The sequence below is a fragment of the Chelonoidis abingdonii genome, chromosome 1 (assembly GCF_003597395.2).
Source record: "Chelonoidis abingdonii isolate Lonesome George chromosome 1, CheloAbing_2.0, whole genome shotgun sequence".
NCBI lineage: Eukaryota > Metazoa > Chordata > Testudines > Testudinidae > Chelonoidis > Chelonoidis abingdonii.
The window spans coordinates 166,889,635-166,911,912 of NC_133769.1; the positions used below are offsets into that span (position 1 = coordinate 166,889,635).

At 39.9% G+C, this 22,278-nt stretch overlaps 1 protein-coding gene across 15 annotated transcripts in view; it reads right to left on the minus strand.

Moving 5' to 3' along the window:
- The window catches only part of ABI3BP (ABI family member 3 binding protein), a 304,680-nt gene that overhangs the window by 247,307 nt on the left and 35,095 nt on the right, over positions 1 to 22,278 (minus strand). For all 15 annotated transcript variants that reach the window (XM_075072439.1, XM_075072438.1, XM_075072445.1 and 12 more), the window contains exon 2: positions 8,921 to 9,100. In XM_075072439.1, the coding sequence (XP_074928540.1) occupies positions 8,921 to 9,100 (180 nt within the window). The remainder of the gene's footprint in view (positions 1 to 8,920; positions 9,101 to 22,278) is intronic.

The following is a 22,278-nucleotide window of genomic DNA, read 5'->3' on the forward strand; positions in this document are numbered from 1 at the left end:
TGGGTCCCGGAGCGGGCGAGGAGGAGTATACCTCAGCCCACTAACTATATACAACTACGTTTAACAACTATACTTATAACTATTAACTATTAACAACTACCAAACAACACTAACTAACTAAGAACTATGTAGAACGGGTGAAACGCTAGGGATGTGGAGGTCAGCCAAGCCGCACTCCACGTTCCAACGACCGACACGGGCGGTAAGAAGGAACTGAGGAGCGGCCGGGTCGGCAGGGGCATATATACGGTGCCGCAAAGGCGCCACGCCAGGGGGCGCCTGCCGACCCGCCGGGTGTTGCTAGGGGAAAATTCTTCCGACGAACGTGCACGCGGCGCGCGCACACCTACTTGGAATGAATATGAGCAACACATCTCGAAGAACAACAGTTACCAAGGTGAGTAACCGTCTTTTTTGCTTGACTCAATGATATGCAAGGGGTCGACATAGCACCAAGCAACCTTAACTGCATGTATTTTTTGCCACTGAATATTTATTCATAATTTGCCCCTTAATATACTATTTGCAGTATAATCCTCAGAGCACCCATTATTAATAACTAATGGTCTTTTGTTAGGGTGTGTGGTCTGGTTTCGATAAAAATAAAAAGCCAATTCAAAGCTTTCCCCAAAGTTTAAATTGAACTCAATCTGAACTGGTTTTGGTGGTTTAAAATAAATTATTTTTCTCTTTCTAAAAATTCATTCCTATTTTCACATGTTCAGGGGTGGCTCTAAGTATTTTGCCGCCCCAAGCACGGTAGGCAGGCTGCCTTCAGCAGCTTGCCTGCGGGAGGTCCCCGGTCCTGCGGATTCGGTGGCACGCCTGCTTGGCGTGCTGGTGCCTGGAGCCGCCCCTGCACATGTCTCTGCACCTACTTGGTTCCATCTAGCAGAACCAAAATAAAGCAAGAAAGTGTCTTGTAATATTTCTAGCCTGAGTAGGAAGAAATAGTAGAAATTTCACAAGAAAACCTTTTCTTTCCGGACCTATTTTGCAGGCTCAATAGTTTCAGATGAAATTCAAATAATCCGGAGACTTTTGTATAAACATCTATAAATTGAATAATTCTATCTAGGAACTTATACTGATGCCCCTTCCATAGGATCTGAGCACGTTCCAGGGTGTTTTTGTTTCCAATCTCATCCACTTTGTCTCGCTAATATCTCTTATCTATTATTTAAGTTCAGAAAGTGTGTTCAGCGCTATATAAACCACATAGGAAAACACTGCCCGTACTCCAAGAAGTTTACAATTTAAATAGTTTTAGGTGAGCCTTTGAACCAAACCACTATTATTCACCCTTCTCCCTGAGCTGATTCTGGATATGCAGAGAGACATGGTGCTACAGAGGGTACAGCCAGCATACACACATTACAAGTTCAGGAAATCAATAAAACCCTTTGCTTTTGCGTATGTCCTCTCTATGGTCCTGTATGCTGGATTACTTTACACATTGGCTGGTTCAGTTATTTTATATTTTAACTGGAAAAGAAAGAAAAGGGAAAGAAAAATTCTTCTTGTAAAGAATCACTGTAGAGAACTACAGAATATTGAGTGGTGGTATTATAGGTGCCTGTCTCACACATTAATCCAAACCATGTATCTTGGCTGAAAATACTAGGAAAGGTCTTAAGGGAACTTAAAATTCATGGTTTTTTTTTTTCCTGCTGCAAATAAACATATGTAATTTCACATACCGTGAGCCAAAATTTGGCCTGTCTGGCCCCACTGACTGCAATGTCAACTGTATTATGAGGGTGGGAACTGTGGAAAGTATATGCCTATGTGTTGGGGGAGCACAGGTTTGTTATCTCATTATGAACACATGGAAGTTATGGCTTATTTATACACTGAGTTTACATATTTTCCTTCATTAGCACTTCTGTTTAATTAGGGAAGTCATTTCTTTTCTTTAACCTTCATCTTACTAAGGCTAGGTCTACACTACGAGATTAAATCGATTTTAGATACGCAATTTCAGCTACGAGAATAGCGTAGCTGAAATCGAATATCTAAAATCGATTTACTCACCCGTCTTCACCGCGCGGGATCGATCCGCGCGGCTCGCTGTGTCGAATCCGGAAGTCCGGTCGTCTAGCTGGAGTTCCGGAATCGATCTAAGCACGCTCTGGGATCGAGATATCGCGTCCAGACCAGACGCGATATTTCGATCCCCGAGCAATCGATTTTAACGCGCCGATCCGGCACATAGTCTAGACGTGGCCTAAGTAGGGCCGGGGGGATTCCACTCCATATGCATATTTTTTAGTTTACAAAAGTTCTTTAAATGGACAATGTTGGCATTGCCAAGGACAGAGCCAATATCACCTACACATACAAAGCGGTACTGTCCTGTTTGTGGCAATCACCTAGTTTATCTTTATTCCAAACTCTCTCTAATCTCACTTTTTCTTCCATATACAAACCAGTGTTGTGTTACTGTCATCCACGCCTTTATCACTTCTGGATCAAACTAGGGAAATACAACCTACATGGAGCTACTATAAGATGGATGCATAACTGATTGGAAAACCATTCCCAGAGAATAGCTATCAGTGGTTTATGGTCAAGCTGGAAGGGCATGTCGAGTGGGGTCCCACAGGGATCGATCATGGGTCCAGTTCTGTTCAGTATCTTCATCAGTGATTTAGAAAACAGCATAGAGAGTTTGCGGATAATACCAAACTGGGAGGGGTTGTAACTGCTTTGGAGTACAGGATTATAATTCAAAATGATTGTACAAACTGGAGAAATGGTCTGAAATAAATAGGATGAAATTCAATAACGACAAACACAACATACTCCATTTAGGAAGTAACAATCAATTTACACACATACAAAATGGGAAATAACTGCCCAGAAAGGAGAACTGTGGAAAGAAATCTGAGTGTTTTAGTGGATCACAAGCTAAATATGAGTCAACAATGCAACATCGTTGTCAAAAAGCAAATATCATTCTGGGATGCATTAGCAGAAGTGTTGTAAGCTAACACAAGAAGTCATTCTTCAGTTCTACTCCGTGATGATAAGGCCTCAGCTGAAGTATTGTGTCCAGTTCTGAGTGCCACATTTCAGGAAAAATGTGGACAAATTGGAGAAAGTCCGGAGGAGAGCAACAAAAATGATTAAAGGTCTAGAAAACATGACCTATGAGGAAAGGAAAAAAATGGGTTTGTTTAGTCTGGAGAAGAGAAGACTGAGGGGACACGATACCAGTTTTCAAGTATGTAGAAGATTATTACAAGGAGGAGGAAGAAAAAGAGGACAAGAAGCAATGGGCTTAAATTGCAGCAAGTGTGGTTTAGGTTGGACACTAGGAAAAACTTCCTAACTGTGAGGGTTGTTAAACACTGGAATAAATTGCTTATAGAGATTATGGAATCTCTGTCACTGGAGGTTTTTAAGAACAGTTTAGACAAACTCCTGTCAGGAATAGTCTAATTATTATGTAGTCCTGCCTTAAGTGAAAGGGGACTGGACTAGATGATTTCTCAAGGTCCGTTCTTGTCCTACACTTCTATGATTCCGTTGCAATGTTTTCTACATAGGGCTATCCCTTAGCATTATTAGGAAGCTTGAACTGGTGCAGAATATGACTAGATTATTGATAAGTGGAGCAGCTTGTCAGGATGAAAATACGATGCTGTACAATCCACATTGCCTGCTATTGGCTTCTGGGAGCAATTTATGGTCTTGATCACTGTAGATTTAAAGCAACAAATGGCCTGTGACCTGCCTACTCGAGAGACCACTTCTCTCCCCATGCAATACTGCCATGGCTGCATCTAGCAGGAGACTTAAATTGAACCAGGTTGGTTTATAAGAGCTGTGACTGCACTTTGACTTTGGGATTCACTCTCTCAATTCTGTTCCAAAGCAGCCTGAATCAGCTGACCTTCATGGCAATCAGCAATTCTCATCTGTTTTCCCAAGGAAAGGGAAGGGGTGGAATATAGAGACAATGAGCTAAGATTTCAGACAGAACAAGATATTGGTTTGTTTAGTTAGTCTGATTGTAAGTGACATTGTTAAAGACTTGGGCTGATTATCATGGCTTTTGTTTTGTACAGTGTTGCAGGTGATTTTAATTTACAGCACGTCTTGAGCTATAGATTGGCACATCTCTTTGCTTTTAGAACCTAAAATGAACAAATATCAGTTTAAATATTAAATATTAATATCCCATCCCAAGGTTAAGTCACTATGAGCCACCCAAGGGGGACAAAGGGACTTCAAGCTGCCCCGAAAGGGTTGATTAGAGATTCCCCAATCACAAAAAAATCTCTTGGCAGCATAAAATTGATACTGTCAGCTCTAGGCTACCTGCTCTCCCCACCTTCCTCACATGAAGTGTTCTGGATGCACTTTCCAACTGGCGGAACAGTCCCCAGAGGACCCTTCCAGCCAGCATAATAGCAGCCCTGTGGCTGCTCTAACTTATGACAGCAGCTAGCCTAAGAATCAAGGGGCTGTTTGCTGCCATCTTTGTCTCCTTTCCCTTCCTCCTCCCACTCAAGTTGCACTGAGCATGAGATAAATACAACTTAGGATCTACCCTTAAGATAATGCTATATAATTATGTGGAAATTTGCAACCTGATGTTCCATTCTCATGCAGTACAGAATACTTTTTTCATTCAAATAAACATCTCCATAAGGCATGTGAAATAACTCTTAATCTTTTTAACCTGAAATGCCCCTGAGTTAACAATTACTGTAAATCTGTTATCTTTAAATGCAATCAACAAACACTGTGGAACTGAGGAGTACGCCAATAGCTGATAGCAAATTCTGCAGCTGGTTTCTTTCTCGCTCTGTGTAAGAAAGCTGTTTGCCTAAAGTCACAGATGCTAGTGTTTAAAACTACAGCATATTGTATTTTACATTTCAGTTACATGACACAATTATATTTATCATATTTATTTCCCTTAACTTTTAAGTGGTGCATTGCCATTAAGAAGTTGTCACACTGGATTATATTACAATGTAGAGAGCTTGAATCTATCAATGAAATGTGTGTGGGGGTTTTTAAACGAAAGGTCCCTCCCAGTACTTTGGCATAACAAAACACACAGACGGTAATTGAATTGGTGCTTTGTTGTGTCTAATATATGAGACCATATAGCACATTTCATTCCATGCTGTAAATGTCAATGGTTTTATCATCTTTTTTTAATCTTCACTGGAGCAGGATCTTGCTTGTGTAATAGCAACAGCTTCTGTGGAATTCTAGAAAACTGCTGGATACCATGATTTACTGCACCACTCAGTTAAGCGATGCTCTGAGAGCTTCATCTAGCTATAAGCCACTAACCTTACACATTAAAGCTACAGAAAATACAACTACTAAATGCAATGTGTCCCAGCTGAAGTCCACCCTTTTTGACACAGAGTCCATGGCTTCATATGATTTTACACACCACTGGGTAGCATCATTCCTATTAAATGGAAAAAAATTAGGAGAACTACAGAAGGCTGCATTGCTATTTTCACCCAAGGACCTCAGTACTTTACAAACATCAGTTAAGCCTCAGCACTCCTGAAAGTTAATTACAGAAGGCATTATACCCCATTTGCAGACATAATACGAAGCATCTAATTCAGACTTGTTAAACTCTGTGACTTCGGTGGAGCTGTGTAAGTGACTTTCCTGAACTCAAACTCTAAATCACTGATGGAATTAGAAAGAGATCGCAGGAGTTTGATTTCCAGCTATACAACAATCATATCTTTGCTGCAGTGGACCCGAGATGAAGGAATTCACACCCTTCAAAATCCAGTTGGCCCCCCAATCTTCTTACTTAAAAAAAAACAACACTAGCATTCCCTTCCCTGCCATGCACATCCCCCTCCCCAAGGGGTTACTGTTATTACTGTAACTCCCTCTGTTCTTCCCCCCCACCTTCTGTTTTATTATGATATCGCTGTAAGCGCCCAGAACCACATTAGCAGGGGCATTTTAAGAATTTCAGTACAGTTATACCTTTTTCCCATAAACATACACCAGCAAATATTCTGATACTACAGTGACGGGGGAGATTTCAAGAACAAAAAGGTCTATTATGATCACCTAGTCCAATGGTGTCCAAATTTTTCAACCAGAGGGTTGAACATCATTCAGAAAGGTCAAATGGCCACAAATAAATATTTTAATTGTTCTCTGACTCAAGGCAACATTAGTCAGCATGCTATCCTAGGCCTCCCACAGCCTCACCACAACGCCAACATTAGAGCAGCCAGAGCCTGTCATAAACAGATAGTTAAGGGTTAATGTTTCTTTTACCTGTAAAGGGTTAACAAAGGGAACCAAACACCTGACCAGAGGACCAATCAGGAAACCGGATTTTTCAAAGCTCAGGGAGGGAAGTTTTGGGTGTGTGTCCTTTGTCTCTCTCGCCTGTCTAGTCTCTCTCCGCTCTGAGAGGGATCTTTCTATCTTCAAGCTTCTAATCTTCTGTTTCCCAGTTGTAAGTAAGGGATAAGACATATAGGTTTTTTATATTGTTTTGTATCCACACTGTGTGTAGTTGACCTGGAATGTTTGAAATGTATTTTTTTTTTGACTAAGGCCTGTTTAGTCAGTTTTAATTTCTTTGTAAGCAATTGACACCTGCTATATTGTTACCGATACAGAGATAATTTGTTAATGTCTTTCCTTTCTTTGTCGTATTATTTTACCACCATATCATAGGTAGAAGAGGAATGTACGATTTGTCACAGACCTCTCGTTGAACTTTTTCCTAGTTCCACTAAGAAACTCAGCCCAGAGAGGATCGTCATATTGAGTCTGAGAGGAAGGAGGAACAGATCTCCTAAAGCGGAGCGGGCACAGCAAGTGAAAGGGACATCACATCCTCGGGTGTGTTCTATGGATAGTCCAGTTGCATGATAACTGTGCAAAGCACATTACCTTGTGCCGGGACTCATTTATCCTCCTGGGATGCGCGCTACGTGTGAATCAATGAAAACACTTGAGATCTCTCTGTCCTGTCAAGAGTTTTCACAATTACACACGGAATTATGAAGTATAGGGGCAATACACACGTTCCACAGGTGGCATCACAGGCGGACGAAGGAATAGGTACAAGTGGGCACGGGATATGTAAAATAGAAAAAACGAGATGGATAAAAGATTAACCTAAAGGCGGATGTGAGGAGGAGCGGAGACATTTTACTTTCGGGAGGAAATAAAGAGGAGACAAGGGGAGGGGGTTATTTCCCTTTGTTGTAGACTCAGGGCATCTGAGTCTTGGGGTCCCCCAGGGAAGGTTTTGGGGAGACCAGAGTGAGGCAGGCACTGTAATTCCTGTCTGGTGGCAGCGCTATAAGATCCAAGCTGGTGATTAAGCTTGGAGGTTCATGGAGGCACCCACTTTTGGATGCTAAGGTTCAGAATTGGGAATTATGCTTTATGACAGAGCCAGGTTGGACATACTTGATCTAATCGGAACTGCATAAGCACAAGCCATAGAACTTCATCAAGTAATTCCTGCTATAGTCCAATAATTTGCAGATGAACTAGAACAAATCTTTCAGAAAACCATCCAATCTTGTTTTAAATACTCCAAGCGATGAAGAATTTGCCACATGCCTACCTAAGCTGTTGCAACGGTTAACCACCCTCTCTGTTAAAAATGGACATTTTATTTCCTGTTTAAATTTGCCTAACTTCAATGACAATATCATTGCAGTGAACTGACGCCCTGGAACAAAAGACAGACAATGTTTTTAGGTCTTTAGGAAGCTCCCAAATAAATAGGATAACTATCATCTACACATATAAACAGTTTACTCCTTTGGAGGTTTGGAGCCTACAGGAAAATGAAGATTTTGTTTGTGTTGATATTATGAACTATTCCAATTATAAAATATCATTTAGAAGAGCATATTACCACTCTAACTTAATACTGCTTAGTTATGTGCATGTGAAAAATCAGTCAGTTGTAGCCAAGATATGGTATTATTTTGGGAGAAGGCGGTATACATTTTCATTTCACTTTTTTACATTGTAAGCCACCTTTAGGTCTCACATTGTGATATCCAACCACAGCCCTGAACAACACATGATTAACAACAAGTGACCAAATGGCTCCAAATCAGAATGTAGATATCCCCCTAACATTGTTAAAACTTGTCTTCACATCAGAATTTTTTGGTTCAGTCTCATCTTTAGTTAAGAATGAACAAACAATTTGTTAATAAGCAATATTGTATATTTAACATTTGAGGGCCCTGTTAATGACTAGACTCCCATTCTTACCACATCTCACACACACACGGCTTATTGTCCAAACTCATCCCTCTTCTTGGGGTTTGGACTTTATTTACAATTTAAGTAATCAAGCCTTATGATAGCACTGTATTTACAAATATAAACCTTAATTTTCAAGTTCACGCCCAAGCTGTTCTTAGGGTTTGTTTTTGCAGTAACGCCTCAGATGGTAGATTTAGGGGAGATAGCTTTTATACTCCTGAGTTAGAATTCATGTGGCCCACATCAGTTGCCATTGTGAGTCTCTGAACCCTATAACAGGGGCCTAAAGCCTGACTGGCACCTGACTCCCTGGTACCTTAGCCTGTCTCTGGTGACTGCAATTGTATCCAAAATAACCCAGTCTAATCAATGCATACAGCCAATATCAGAAAAAAAAATTCAGCAGTTAAAAAAATATGTAAACCAAATGGTCAACCAACATCAAAATTTTCCAGAACCAGAAATATCTGTTTTCCTAAAATGATCTCTCAATTCCTCTGCCATCTGAGAACTTTGCAAAAATTCCTGGACAAAACAAACAACACACAACTCACTCCACCCTCCCTAAAAAAGAAAAAAAAATCCAAAAACCAGATTCCCATTCTTTTAATTCCAATCCCCTGTCCACTGACCAAAAGTAGCACTCAAAACCATAATGCCTTACCAACTTCCGTTACATAGGATTTTCCTTCTGAAGGTAGAGGGATATACTGGTTAGAGAAGCCGTTGCTTCCATATCCCAGGATGAAGCCTTGGAGTTTGGTGTCTGGACTTAGCCGAATGTATTTCATGCAAATAGTATCATCAGTTGCATTGATCTGGACTTTCAGGTTTTGTCTTTTAACTGGGGGAGAAAGAAAAAGAAGAGGTGAGGAGTTATCTTCTCATTCACTAAGAGAATATCAGAATACAAGGCAGCTCAACATGCTAGTGATAGGCAACAGCTGTTTAAAGAGGCAGTCTCCCTGAAATCTACTCATTTCAAAAAGCGAACTAAATGTCATTTCTGGGACTGCACTTGCCTTTGAACCCCCTGCCAACTTTTGTGGGTTTTAAACTCACATTTTTCCTTTTAAATGCTCTCTCTTCTTTCTTGCTGTTTGAAAGACTCGCATGAACAACACTGGAATTTTGTCTACACAGCACCTAGGTAGGCAGACATGCGTTATTGCTGCTTGAGATAGCTATGTGAAAAATAGCAGTATGGCTGTGGTGACATAGGCTAGCTGCCCGAGTATAAGCCCAACAGACCCCAGAGTCTGTATTCGGGTGGCTATCCTGTGCTGCCGCCCATGCTGCAATGGCCACACTGCTATTTTTGGCATGCTAGCTCAACCAAACCTAGCGCAAGTCTGTCTACCCAGGCTGAAAGGCATGCTCCCAGCTTCAGCATAGACATGCCCTAAAACTCATTACATACTAACCGCTCTGAAATGCATAAAGTAAACTAAAAATAAATCTTTTATTTTCAATAATTCTAGGCATCACCTGTAACAACCATACCCGAAAAATTTCCAGCAGAAGTACATAAGTGTGATTTTTAAGTTCACCATATTTCTTTAACAATGCATGGAAACACTACACAACTGTTTGGGGAAAATAATAACTACACCCAGTTGAAATTACAATCAGTTGTTGCTGCTAGGGTTTTTTGCTTGTTTGTGTTTTTTTGTTAATGCAAACAAAATGTAATTTTCTAGTCACTATTAGGCCTGGACATCAGAAGTAACGTGCTTATATTGGCCAAAATACCGGGAGATTTTTTTTTAAAACTTGATTTTATTCTTTTCAGGGGAACAGATCATAAAATGAAAAACATCTTGAATAGCCATACAACAATTTAATTTATTGCAGCACAGAACATCATGTTATTGTCATAATATTATGACCTTCATAACAGAACAAGCAATTTTATAGACTATCAGCATGTTTCTATCACGGTGGGATGTAGTGGAGGTAGTATTTCAGTTCTCAGTACTTACCATTTCAGTTCACACTTCATTGTTATATTTCCATTAGTTCCAATCCCCATGTTCAGAAATGGGTTAGGCCCCTCTCCCAAAATTATGAGATTGGCTTAAAAATACATTTTAGATTTTTATTTATCTTTTGGTTTCTGAGCCCTTGGGCTGTACTCAAGACACATTTTCAAAGATTATCTGTAACCATGGGGGATAAAAATTTACTTTAAAAAATGAAAGCAGAGATTCTCATGAAATCACTTCCCTCCAGTGGCTGGAGAGTCAAGGAAAAAAAACCCCAAAACACAGATATTGCCAGACTTACAATAATATTGAAAGAGTTTGCAACACTCTAGTTCTCCTTCCACTAAAAGGACAACCATGTGCTTTCAGCCTGAATGACGCATTTTAGACTCTGGAAAAAGCACAGACCCAGTGTTTTCCCAGGAACTGAAGTTGGGGGGCGGGGTTTCGAATTTACAGGGTGTGTGTGTGTGTGTGTCAGAGCCGATGAGGGGTGAGACCATGAGGGTGAAGGTGAGCTATATGGCACCATAGTAAAAACTGAAAAATGTTTCATGACCATTTTATTAGATTTAACTCATGTTCTAAAATCACCACACAAATTAAAGTTGGCTGCTCAAGCCTTCTATGAAGCACAACAGCTACATCCTTCTTGGTTTCTTTTTATAATTTTGCACAACTCTGTTAATCAACTTCCTGAATGCAATGCATTCATCTTTGGCAGCTTCTTGTGTGTCTGGTACTTCCACTTCTTCAATTGATATGCTCATTAGTTCATTCACATGATCAGGCAGAAGGTGACTTCCTTCAGAACACAAAATTCTATTCAATGATGAAAAAGGCTGGTAGTGCCTCACTCCATACAACTGTCAGTGTTTTATAGGACAGGGATCTGTAAAAGCTATGTAGAGGTTGAGTAGAATCTAGAAGTCAACTTCTGGACTAAAGTCTTTGCTTCTTCCAGTACTTTTTCAATGGATAGCTCTCTGATCCTGTTGTAGCAGATGCCTGGATGGCATTGTTTAATGACCCAAGTGGTTTCAACAGTAGACTTAGAAGAGATAGAACAGCAATAGTCTTCTCTGAACATAGTAGCAAAAGTAATCCACCAGCCTCACTACTTAGATCTGTCCCATCTTAGTAGCTACTTTCCAAAGCCAATAACAACAGCTGGAGTAATTTTAAGACAACAGCCAAGGATTGCTCTTGAGAAAGCCAGAGGGTTTTCCCACGTTGGACTAATTTGACCTTCAGTCTCACTGTATCTTCTATATTTTCTAAGATATTCAGTCTTTTTGGACTCTTGCTGAAAAAAGAATGTAATGAAGACATTAAATTTATAGCTTTTTAAATGTCTTTTGAAGAGTCTGCAGTTCGTACTAGTGCTAGTTGGAGTAGATAACCTCTGCAGTCTGTACAGAAGAGATTAGGGTTACACTTTTCTCTGAGCAAAGCTTGTACTCCACCATGTCTTCCAGAGAAGTTTGCAGCTCCATCAAATTCACAAGTAGCCATCTGTTTGGGGTCCAACTGACAAGCATTTAACTCTAAGATGTGGGTTGTCACAGATGCAGCCGATGTATCTTTTATAACTTGAGTATCTAGAAATGCATCTACTGGCCTACCACTGATATCAAGATAATGTACACAATGACTTAATACTTGACACCCATTTGCATCGGTGCATTCATCAGCCATGTATGCAAATTTTTTGAATGTGGTGAGAAAGTTCTTCACTTTTTCAACTGTTGAGTCTTCTAGCCAGTCAGTTGAGTTTCTTGCAGAAAGATAGTGAGCACTTGCTGGTCTTGTTTGGAACCAGTGTTCAACTTCAAGATGAACACGTGACAATGCACTTAACATTGGCCTCCAGTTTGTAGTTTGTGGTATCTCTTGCTTAAATAGAAAGTATGATGCCACAGCCATCTTTGTTCACATGAACTGTGTTGTGTCTCCAGCATTCTTAACAGCCTCATTAACACTCACCGCTGTTGTCCTTGGTCAGTGGAGACTCAGAGTTCAGAGGTGCTTTCACATGAGTTCACCTTCCAGGTTGGGGGCAAGAAGGCACCATGCTTGTTCCTCCACCTTCTTACTGTTCACTCTGGTGACTTTTTTTCACTGTGCCGCCATTGTTCATTGTGCCACTGTTCACTCCATCGCTCTGTTGCCAATGGCCCTGCGCCGTCACCTTCTGCTGCCACCTGCCACTGTGACCTCTGCGAGTTGGTCTCTTGAGGTTCTACCCAGCTTTCAGTGATTTCAGCTGAGCTCTTGGTGGGGGAACCTCACAGCTAGTGCAGCCTGGGCTGTCTCTTCCACAGAAACACTGTCCCACAGCAGGTCTAGGCACTTAGACCTGATTATCAGTGATTTCAGCTGTAGTGGTCACTTAGCAAAACAAAAGACTATCTACGGAGCCTAATCAACTCAGTCTTTAAACAGTAGAGAGGGGCAGGTCAAATATCACCTGTGACTCAGACAGACCATCAAGCAAAACATCTGTCCCCACCCTCTCTCTGCATGCCCTCAATCAGCACAGGCTAAGTACAGTTCTACTGCCCTTTACTCATACAATAAGAATAACATTTCATTACAACTACCACCACCACCACTCGCCCACATTCAAGTGATTTGTAACCCAACCCCAGCCAGAATCTATCACTTGGGCAACACAGCTCTGTTTGCTGGATACCAAGGTAGATTAGATGTGACTGTAAATACAGTCTGGTCCTGAAGCCATTCCCCCCAACCCCCAGCTCATCACTCACTGTCAGGGAGAGCTCATTTAGACTTTGCTTACAAATCATAATTGTATAGGTTGGTCAACATAACTGAAATGAATGCATTGACATTGTCATAAAAACAACAGCTGTATAAGGAAGCTGTTCATACTTTTAAAATCTATTATACTTTTATCATATACTTTATATGCTTTTAAAGAGCATATTGATGTTTCAGTTTCAATTCAAATTTCAAAACAATCACTAAATTGCAACCAGTTCACAAAACTGGGAGGGGTGTTGGAGAAATTCCGGGTGTGTGTATAGGGAAATCCCTGCACAGATCCAAACAAAGCCTCCTTCAGAGAGCACAGTGTGTATTTTCTCTGAACAAATGGCAGCTTCTCTGAAAACAAAGTGACTGCAATCTCTGAAATCAGGCAGATTTCTTAGAAATTTAAAGGTGTAGTACACAGGACATGAAGGCCTTTTGGGTCAATAAGCCATCTGAGGTAGAAGGTTTGCCCCGTTCCAGTACTGAGGCAAAATCAGTCATGGTTTTGTCCAGTATCAGACAAGGGATGCCATTTTGAAGAGCATGCCAGCCCACCCCTACAAGCATTGTCACACACACTGCATCTGAGGTCATGCTTGTGGAGGGATGCACTCTTCAATATGGCTTTCCCTATTCAGTGTGACCTTGCACACACCATGTGTGAGAAGTCATGCCGGCAAGGGCAGGTCCATGCCATCCCTGGAAGGCCTGGAATGTCCAGTATTCTAGGGATGTGGCAGTGGAAGAGTGACTTTCCAGACCAGAATCTCCAAGACTGATTATCTTGAGGAAAGGAGATCACAGCATCAAAAATCAAGCCTCTCCAGCTTCCAGTGTCCCCTGCACCCTGAGACTGCAGCAGAACATCCTAGGATCTTTCTTGAATTTCCACCTCCTACTCTGCAAAAGTCAAGAAGGCTGCAAGAACTTATCATTTTAAGTATCACACTTTTCACATACACACCTTTTTTTTGGTCTTATTTTTAGTAGCATGGAGATGTCCAGGCCTTTTCTATTTATTTAAGTTGTGAAACTGTGGCTGTGTGCTTCCATGTATGTTTGAGCACCAAGAAACCCCATGTGCAAGGTGCTAGGAAGAGACGGTCCCCAGGGTTAAACAACTGTAACTATTGTTTCATAAAAGACATTTAATAAAGTGTGATCTGTGTCTTGAGACTCAGATTGTCACTTGTAATTTTTGGTAAATAAGAATTCTGATAATTATTCTTATTAAGAGTGTTCTGTTAAAGGCCATGTCTAGACTACGCACCGTATCAGCGCGTTAAAATCGATTGCTCGGGGATCGATATATCGCGTCTAATCTAGACGGGATATATCGATCCCTGAGCGCGCTTATATCGATTCCGGAACTCCACCAACCACAACGGAGTTCAGAATCGACATGGAGAGCCATGGACATCGATCCCGCGTGGTGAGGACGGGTGAGTAAATCGATTTTAGATATTCAACTTCAGCTACGTTATTCACGTAACTGAAATTGCGTATCTAAAATAGATTTTACCCCGTAGTGTAGACCAGCCCAAAGTCTGCACAATAACATCTCTGTTGGGGGTTTGTTGGAGGATAAAGGATTAACCTTCATACCGGAATCTTTATCATTGGCTCTGATGTTATGGTTCAGACATTAGATGATAACCTGATTTCAGTATTAAGCTTCTTAAGCAGACATAAATGATAAATTTACTTGATTTTGGTGAAATTTTGTGGTTGGGATTTATACCCAAATGGACAATTTCTTAGACTTTTCTTAAGAATTTATATAAGGATGAATTATATTTTGGTATTCATTTGATAATTGAAGTCCAAGGCAATATTGAGATTAATTTGCTGGATTTGATTCTGATTTGACAGAGTATTTTATTCTTACTATAGTATTATTAATAATCCCTTAGCCCTAGTGATATATTTTCTTGATTTTATTTTAGTTTAAGAGTTTTAGTAAAATTTATAAAGGAGAAACTCTATGGAGTTGAGGGCCAGGGGTGGATACCAACTGGTAAACCTAGAAGCCCGACCAGTTCCCCTTAATAAATCCATGGTTTTCTTATTGGGATGGCTGGAGATGGGAGCATCACAAAAGTTCTCAGCTAAAAGATACTGGCATAGCAAGACCCTTTAGAAGGAAAGGACAGACTGCGTGATGGACAGCCACAGAAGAATCATCTAAGATAAATGTTGCCCAGCTGGCAGTGTTGGAGTGGTTCTCCAAGTGTACCCTGCTGCTTTCCAGTAAGACCGAGCAGGGAGCCCTTGACCTGGCTGCATGTGTGGGACCAGTGTAGTATATTGAGGAACAAAGGGGCCATGCCAGTTGCTGAGTAAAAGGCAGCATTTTGGGGGTTCCACACCTCTCCAGCTACTGGCAAATTTAGTCTAGAATCCCAGTGAAACCTTGGGTTTGGGTGGAGTACTCTTGCCTTTTCCTCACTTGCATTCACTTTTGGCATGTATTAGTAAAAATCTGATCCTCAGTCTACAGATACAAACACTATGTCTATTACACTGAGGTTATCCCTAAAAGGAAGTTTCTCAGACTCATAGCTACCTGTGAAACATAATCTTTCTGTCTTCGCTTGCCAAAAAAAAATGCAAATATTCACTGCAGTGGAAGATTACCAGTGGCTAAAAACAATATGACATACAAGGAAAAGAATTTCTTAACTAAAACTATCATAAAAGAAAATTTCTCCACATGTGATATTTGAAAACATTTTGGGGAGAGAATTCCCCATCCACAAGGTTAGGACCTTTGAAAGGTCAGTCCAATAAAAACAACTGTATGTTAAAGGAACAGCTTAGTGGTAATACTTTGGAAGAGTATACAGACCAGAAGAGTCTGAGAATGCCACCTGGAAGCATCATTTATTTGGCTAGTTGAAAGAAATAAGCAGTCAGGAATAGGTAGCAGGAGCCAAGAGCAAGCAAGAAATATAACTCTTGAAATGTTTATCTGTAAATTTTTCTAACTGATACACACATATTTAAACTTTGAAAATTACTATTGCAATCAAACATACTGTGCACTTGGACACAGATGCCACAAACTTTGGAGTGGCCTGTGGCAAGTTCTAGGAGGGCAGGGGACTATCTGACATGGGATTCTTCCCTCTTGTCAATCCATGGAGTAGGTAGTTCCTTGAAGGCAGAGAGGATCGTGAAGCACACTCCTTGTTCTTTCTCCACCCCGGCCTTCTCCCATTCTTAAGCCTCTTTACTAGTTGATATTCAGCTGTTAGAATAAGAGAGGCCCAATTTTCCATCTCAGTGTCCCTGATGAGTATCTTACGAGGTTCTTTGTTTTAATCTGACCTCCTAGTGCAAGAGAGCCTGAAAAAGGTGATATAAAAATATAAGGTATAATTATTAACTACTCTGGCAGCTTTTGTATTATTCCACCACTAGTTCATATCTGAAAAGAGATAAGAAGCAAATATATCACTGAGCCATTTGACTAGTTTCACAAACGAAGCACTTTCTTTGAAAGACACTGATGCTCTGGTTGGGTGTAGTGTAATTTCTATGTTAAAAGCAAACTGGAGGCCCGTTAGAGAGTTTACTTCCTAAAGAAGGAACCATGGAGAAGGAAAAGGCATAGCAGCGCCTTTTGAGTGAGTTAGCAACTTTAATTAACTCTATATGTACATTGTATGGCGTGGTTTTATCAAACAAGAATGGGAGCTAGCATATTAGAGAAGAGGGGAAAAAAAGTTATTCAAAGTCATTTAAAAAAGTATTTTCTTACTGTCTAGATTTCATATTCACTACAGCAGCATACTATCTTAAATGGGAAGGTACTTTTATTGGACCTGTTGTTGATTCCTTGCGTCTTTTATGATCAGATATAAAAAAGCTTTATATATATTAACTAATAAGCAATTCAACACTCCCATGAGGTAAGAGCTATATAGAAATCAAACTGAGCTCCACTGAAGGGCAGCTATCTCTGGGGTGGGGTGGAACCCAGGAGCAGAGCGCACTAATCATCTAATCAGGACAGAAATTGAAAATACTAAAATGTCATCTTCTGGTTACATATCATCTAGTTCATTAAACTGATACAGATATCTTTCAACTTGCTTGTCTAGCTTTTTCTTGTGTATGTCTAACAGCAAAATGCTTAACTGTGTGAAGATCTAAATAAATTACAGAAAATATGAGGTGACATCTTTCAAAATGCCATTGTATATCATAAAGCCACATTTTGTGCTCCTTGCTATATTTAGTCCTGGACTAGGGACAAACCAAACCAAACACGTTTAGACTCACTGGCTTTGACAGTTTTAGTTTTCAAATACAGTAAATACAGAGCTTGCCATTAAAAAAAAGTCAGCATTTGCCAATAATTACTACTCACTGGTATCTGTGATTATCAGAGTTTTCCTTCATACTTAGACTAGGAGATACCTGTGGTAACTGTGTGTGTGGCAATGGTTGGCACATGTTGACTTTTAATGACCTCCACTACACACAGTATTGAGAACTGTAGGTGTACAAATGCATACCCCATTACAGTAGAAAGCTGGAATTCACATTTGTCTCTAGTTCTAGCAACTTGTGGACTTTAAATTATATTCAGTTTAGTATCTTGCTTTTCTCCCCATCTCTACTTCAATTTAATATGCTTATAAAGTTCTCAGGAAGTACAGGAGACAAACCAATGCTTAGTTTATACATCTATGTGAAATTCTCCTAATGCAAAAGGACTGTCCAATGCCTATCCACCACTTGAGTCCCATTTAAAGACCTAGCTTGTGGTCCTAAGTGGACTTAAGCAGTGAGCAGACCTTCTGAATGAAGGTGAATAGCACCCTCTTGGAATATCTATAAATTTCAGGTTTCAATGCAATGAAGAATTAATTCTAAGTAGCCATTTAAAACACACTGGTTAATATATCAGAACTGAAGTAGGGGGAGAAAAAAATAAGATCCCAATGGAATGAACTTGAGAAATGAGATCTTGAGATCTGTTGTTATGGAAAACTAAGTACAAACACTTTTGGGACCAGTGAATTTTTCCAAGCACTAGCCCAGGAAAATAATTATCTCTGGTAATTGAATGAATATTTATCACCCTTAAAACCTTGCCAGTTTTGTGTTAGATAAATATATAAAGGTTATCTTAATATTTCCTATATTTTACTCTACTTGTTGGAGTTGATAATTAAAAAATTACATCTGCAGAAATGTAGGTATCCAAGAAATTATCTAAGGCACCTGGGAAATGTTTAAGGGTGACCACAGTAGCCTGAAACATTTAAATAAATCCACAGAAGTCAAATTACAGGTGGATGCAAGAGAATATAAACTATTAACTCTCCCCTGACATTGCCTGCTCTTGTTTGAACCTATTCAGACACTACAGACACACTTGTTGCTGCTACCACTTATGAGATTTTAAACTTCTTAATACTAGAACCAGTAGTGGATGAATGTCAAACAATTTGGAATTGGGGTTCATCTCAGGCAAGCGTTCAAAAGTTAAGATATTAATCCAAATCTCTAAATTTTGAGAAGGAAACCTCATGATACATAGACTCCATGAAATTTTGAATGCTTTCTGCTTCTGATCTGTCTAGAAACACAAGAATGTCTCTTACAGTATTTCAGCTTTTTAGCTTTCCTGAGAACCTGGAAACAAAGAAACAGTGATAAAATGAAAAATACTGAAAAAAAGTAACAATTCCAAACCTTCAAAAAAAGGGTTGATTTAGTTTGGTTGTACAAATGGGAAAGAATGAATTTGGATGGTGTGGTTAATGGCATTTGAATTAACTGTCTTGCGTGTCTCTACTCAGATCCAATCTGATATATTCGCTGTTAACCAAAACTGCCTCAACAGAATCCTCCTTTCCTCAAGTGAATGCTGCCAGGTGTGGCTGACAATTAGTTAATTGGTAACTACCTTGACACTGATAACAGCAAACTTCAGGAATCTGTGCCAGACAGACATCAGGAATCATCTGCAAACTCAAACTTATGAATCTTACTTTTAAAAATATATGTAACTTTGCAGCTAACCTTTAAGTTTTCTCTGATCCCTTGCTTCACTGAAGACTGAGAGAAACCATTATGGTTGCAAGAATACTACTGACTGAATGTGTGGAAAACAAGAATTCTGTTTTGCGAAAAATGTAGAGTTTCTAAATTTGTTTTTGTTCTGCATCAGAAAACAAGACCTTTCTAATTTTGGAGGCAGAGGAGAAAGAGAAGGAGAACAAGATACCTACCTACCCCATAACAGTCAATAGTGTGGTTAAAGCATTAACCTAGGATGTGGGCAGCCTAGGTTCCAGCCCCTGCCTGGCCGATTTAGAGCACAAACTTGAACCTGGGTCTCCCACATCCCAGTTAAGTGCCCCAACTACTGAGGTAGTAGATATTCTGGAGTCTCTCTCTCTTTTTCTCTCACTCTCATTTTGACCTGTATTTTCATCTTCAACCTGAGAAACTTCCTGACAAAAGTTGAGCTGGAACTGACTTCTTTCTCTGGAAAGTTTCAGTTTCAATAAATCAGCATTTTTGGACCAAAAAATAGTTAGTTCTATTATAGTGGTTGCAAATTTGTGTAGATGTTATGCTATATGAAAAGGAAGATGACCATTTATATCATTGCTGCTACCACTATTATACAATTGCCACAAATCTTAAACAAATATGTCATGTAAGGTATTGTTTGGAAAATTATACTCTGCTAAGTATAATAATCCTGTTTATATCATCTTTTTTTATAACTTCAAATATACTTTGCTATGTGTCTGTATCACAGATACGTTCTGTTCCTTGGTAACTCCCACCAAATTTACATTCAGACTAGCCATCACTGGTTGATGGGCCACCCATGTGGTGATGGGCATAGGCGCTGGGTTTTTCTTTTCCCCAGAGGTGCTCCACCCCCTGCTCTGACCCTGGTAAACTCTCTAATTATAGAATAACCACCAGTTTGGTGTGTGTCTACCCGTTTCTCATCAGTCTGTCCTGAGTTGGCATTCTCAGCTGTCCCCCTCTCTTGGCACTGTGACAGACACTTACGGACGCACCTGCTTTTCTTTCTTCCACCCAGAGAATAAAAAACCTTGAACTACAACACCGAGGGTTAAGACAGCTGTGCTTTATTACAACAAAGTCACCAGAATTCGTCTTGCCTTAGGATTGAAGTTTTTGCTTATCTTATACAATTGTATAGGTTATAGGTGGCACCCTCTCCCAGAACACTGAATAAAGGGAGCATGCCATTAAAAAAACTGCACCAGGACAGTCTATTTCTGTGCACTGTCTCACTTACTATATTCAAATAGTTTGCACCAGTGCATACATTTTCCAAATCTCATTCCATATGTCCCATCAGCCAGGATTTCAATAATATCACCTAACAAAGGGCATTCTTTTTATTTTATTTATTTAGCTGTGCTGTCTCCTGTATCCAACCCAAGCTGTCTCCTAAACAAGAAGGAATGTTGGTTGGATTAAAGAACCACAGTTTAAAATGACAAATATTTAAAAACAGATTTGTTACTATGCAGAAAGATAAACAAGCCACATTAAAAGGGAGCTATAACTGTCTCACTCAACACTAATACAGATATACATCTCTCTTTATATAACAGTTGCCAACACACCCAGGCATAACACACACACAATTGTTTTGTCAGCGGGCAGTCAGCAAATTAAATGCTTTGAGCAATGAATTAAGGTGCCAGAAAGAACACATCCTGCACTACCACAACGAAAACATCCCGTTTCTTAAAAACATGATAAACAACATGCTAAAGCTGATGACCTGGAGGCGCTGTACGTTCTTTTCTCATTCACAATTATAGTCCCCTGAGGCATCAGTGTCTTGAAAATGAAATTAATGAAGAAAAAAGTCAATGTGTAAGTATAACATTCCTCAGCAAATGTGAGCTGTCATCATGCAGCATGCCCATTATTCATTACACGTTTACGCAGGTGTATCTTGCAAAAAGATCTAGCCTAAGCCTGCTCAGTCATTTGGTTCTAACATGTTGCTAGCCATGCCAGGAGCAAAAATGAACTTTCACTTTGGTTTTGAAAGGTTCCAAAAGTTTTTGATCTCTTCTATAAATGGGCAATTTTCTTTCCTTCACAGTCATTTATATATTTACTTTAGGCATCCCCAACTGGGTAAGGTAATGTCTATAGTCCCCTTAACACTAATCAATTTTCCTTACTTTTCTCTGAATGGAATCTTTGTAGACGTTATGGTTCTCCACCTCCAAAGGCTCACTAGAGTTGAAGAGGAAAGGGTCAGCTTTTCCATACACACCACTTGCCATCCAACCTCATCATGCAGTCTCTATTCAGACAAAATTCTGATTTCTACAACTACACCTCTACCCCGCTATAACGCTGTCTTCGAGAGCCATAAAAATCTTACCACATTATAGATGAAACAGAGTTATATCAAACTTGCTTTGATCTGCCAGAGAGTGCAGCCCCGCTCTCCCAGAGCACCGCTTTACCGCATTATATCCAAATTCATGTTATATTGGGGTAGAGGTGTAGCAGGGTAGAGGTGTATCTAGAACATTTGTTAGCCTAGGGTCACCAGTTCTGGTTGGGTGTATTTCTGAAGCTTTCATCACATGACAAACTTTAATTAAAGATTAATCTTTAATTCCTGGAGGGTTGCCTAGCTGACACTGTGCCTCATGAACCAAGTGCACGAACAGTATGATTAACATCAGATTTCTTGTCTACAAAACTTTCACTTGCCCACGATATTTGAAGCTCTTTCCATCAGCAGAAAACGCAGGTTTTTGCATTGGTCTTTCTTTGCTGCTTGGTTTGTCTTGTGTCAACACGTTACATAATTCAAGTGAAACTTATTTCACTCATACATCATCAGTGGTACATGACACATGGGGAAAAAATAAGGTCTGGTATTTCAAGAGTTGACAGAAACATTGCTCAAGTGACCAATTAGTGACATGACCCCTTAATAAAACATTAGGTTTTTAAGCTAATTTGAATGCTCACATATACTAGGAATGTCTGTGAATTTCAGTTTTTAAAAAGATATAGAAGGATAGGGTTTATTTCCCAGGGAAATACATCAGATCTCTCCCCTCACCACCAAATCTGAACAAAAGACAGCAAAGTTGGTTTCTCACTAGGGGGAGGAGGAGTGTGAAAAGTCACCAATCCTCCAGGTACAGTACTTAGTCTGTTGTAGGCTGCCACATACTTTTTGACCTTGGATTATTTAGTATAAAAACAA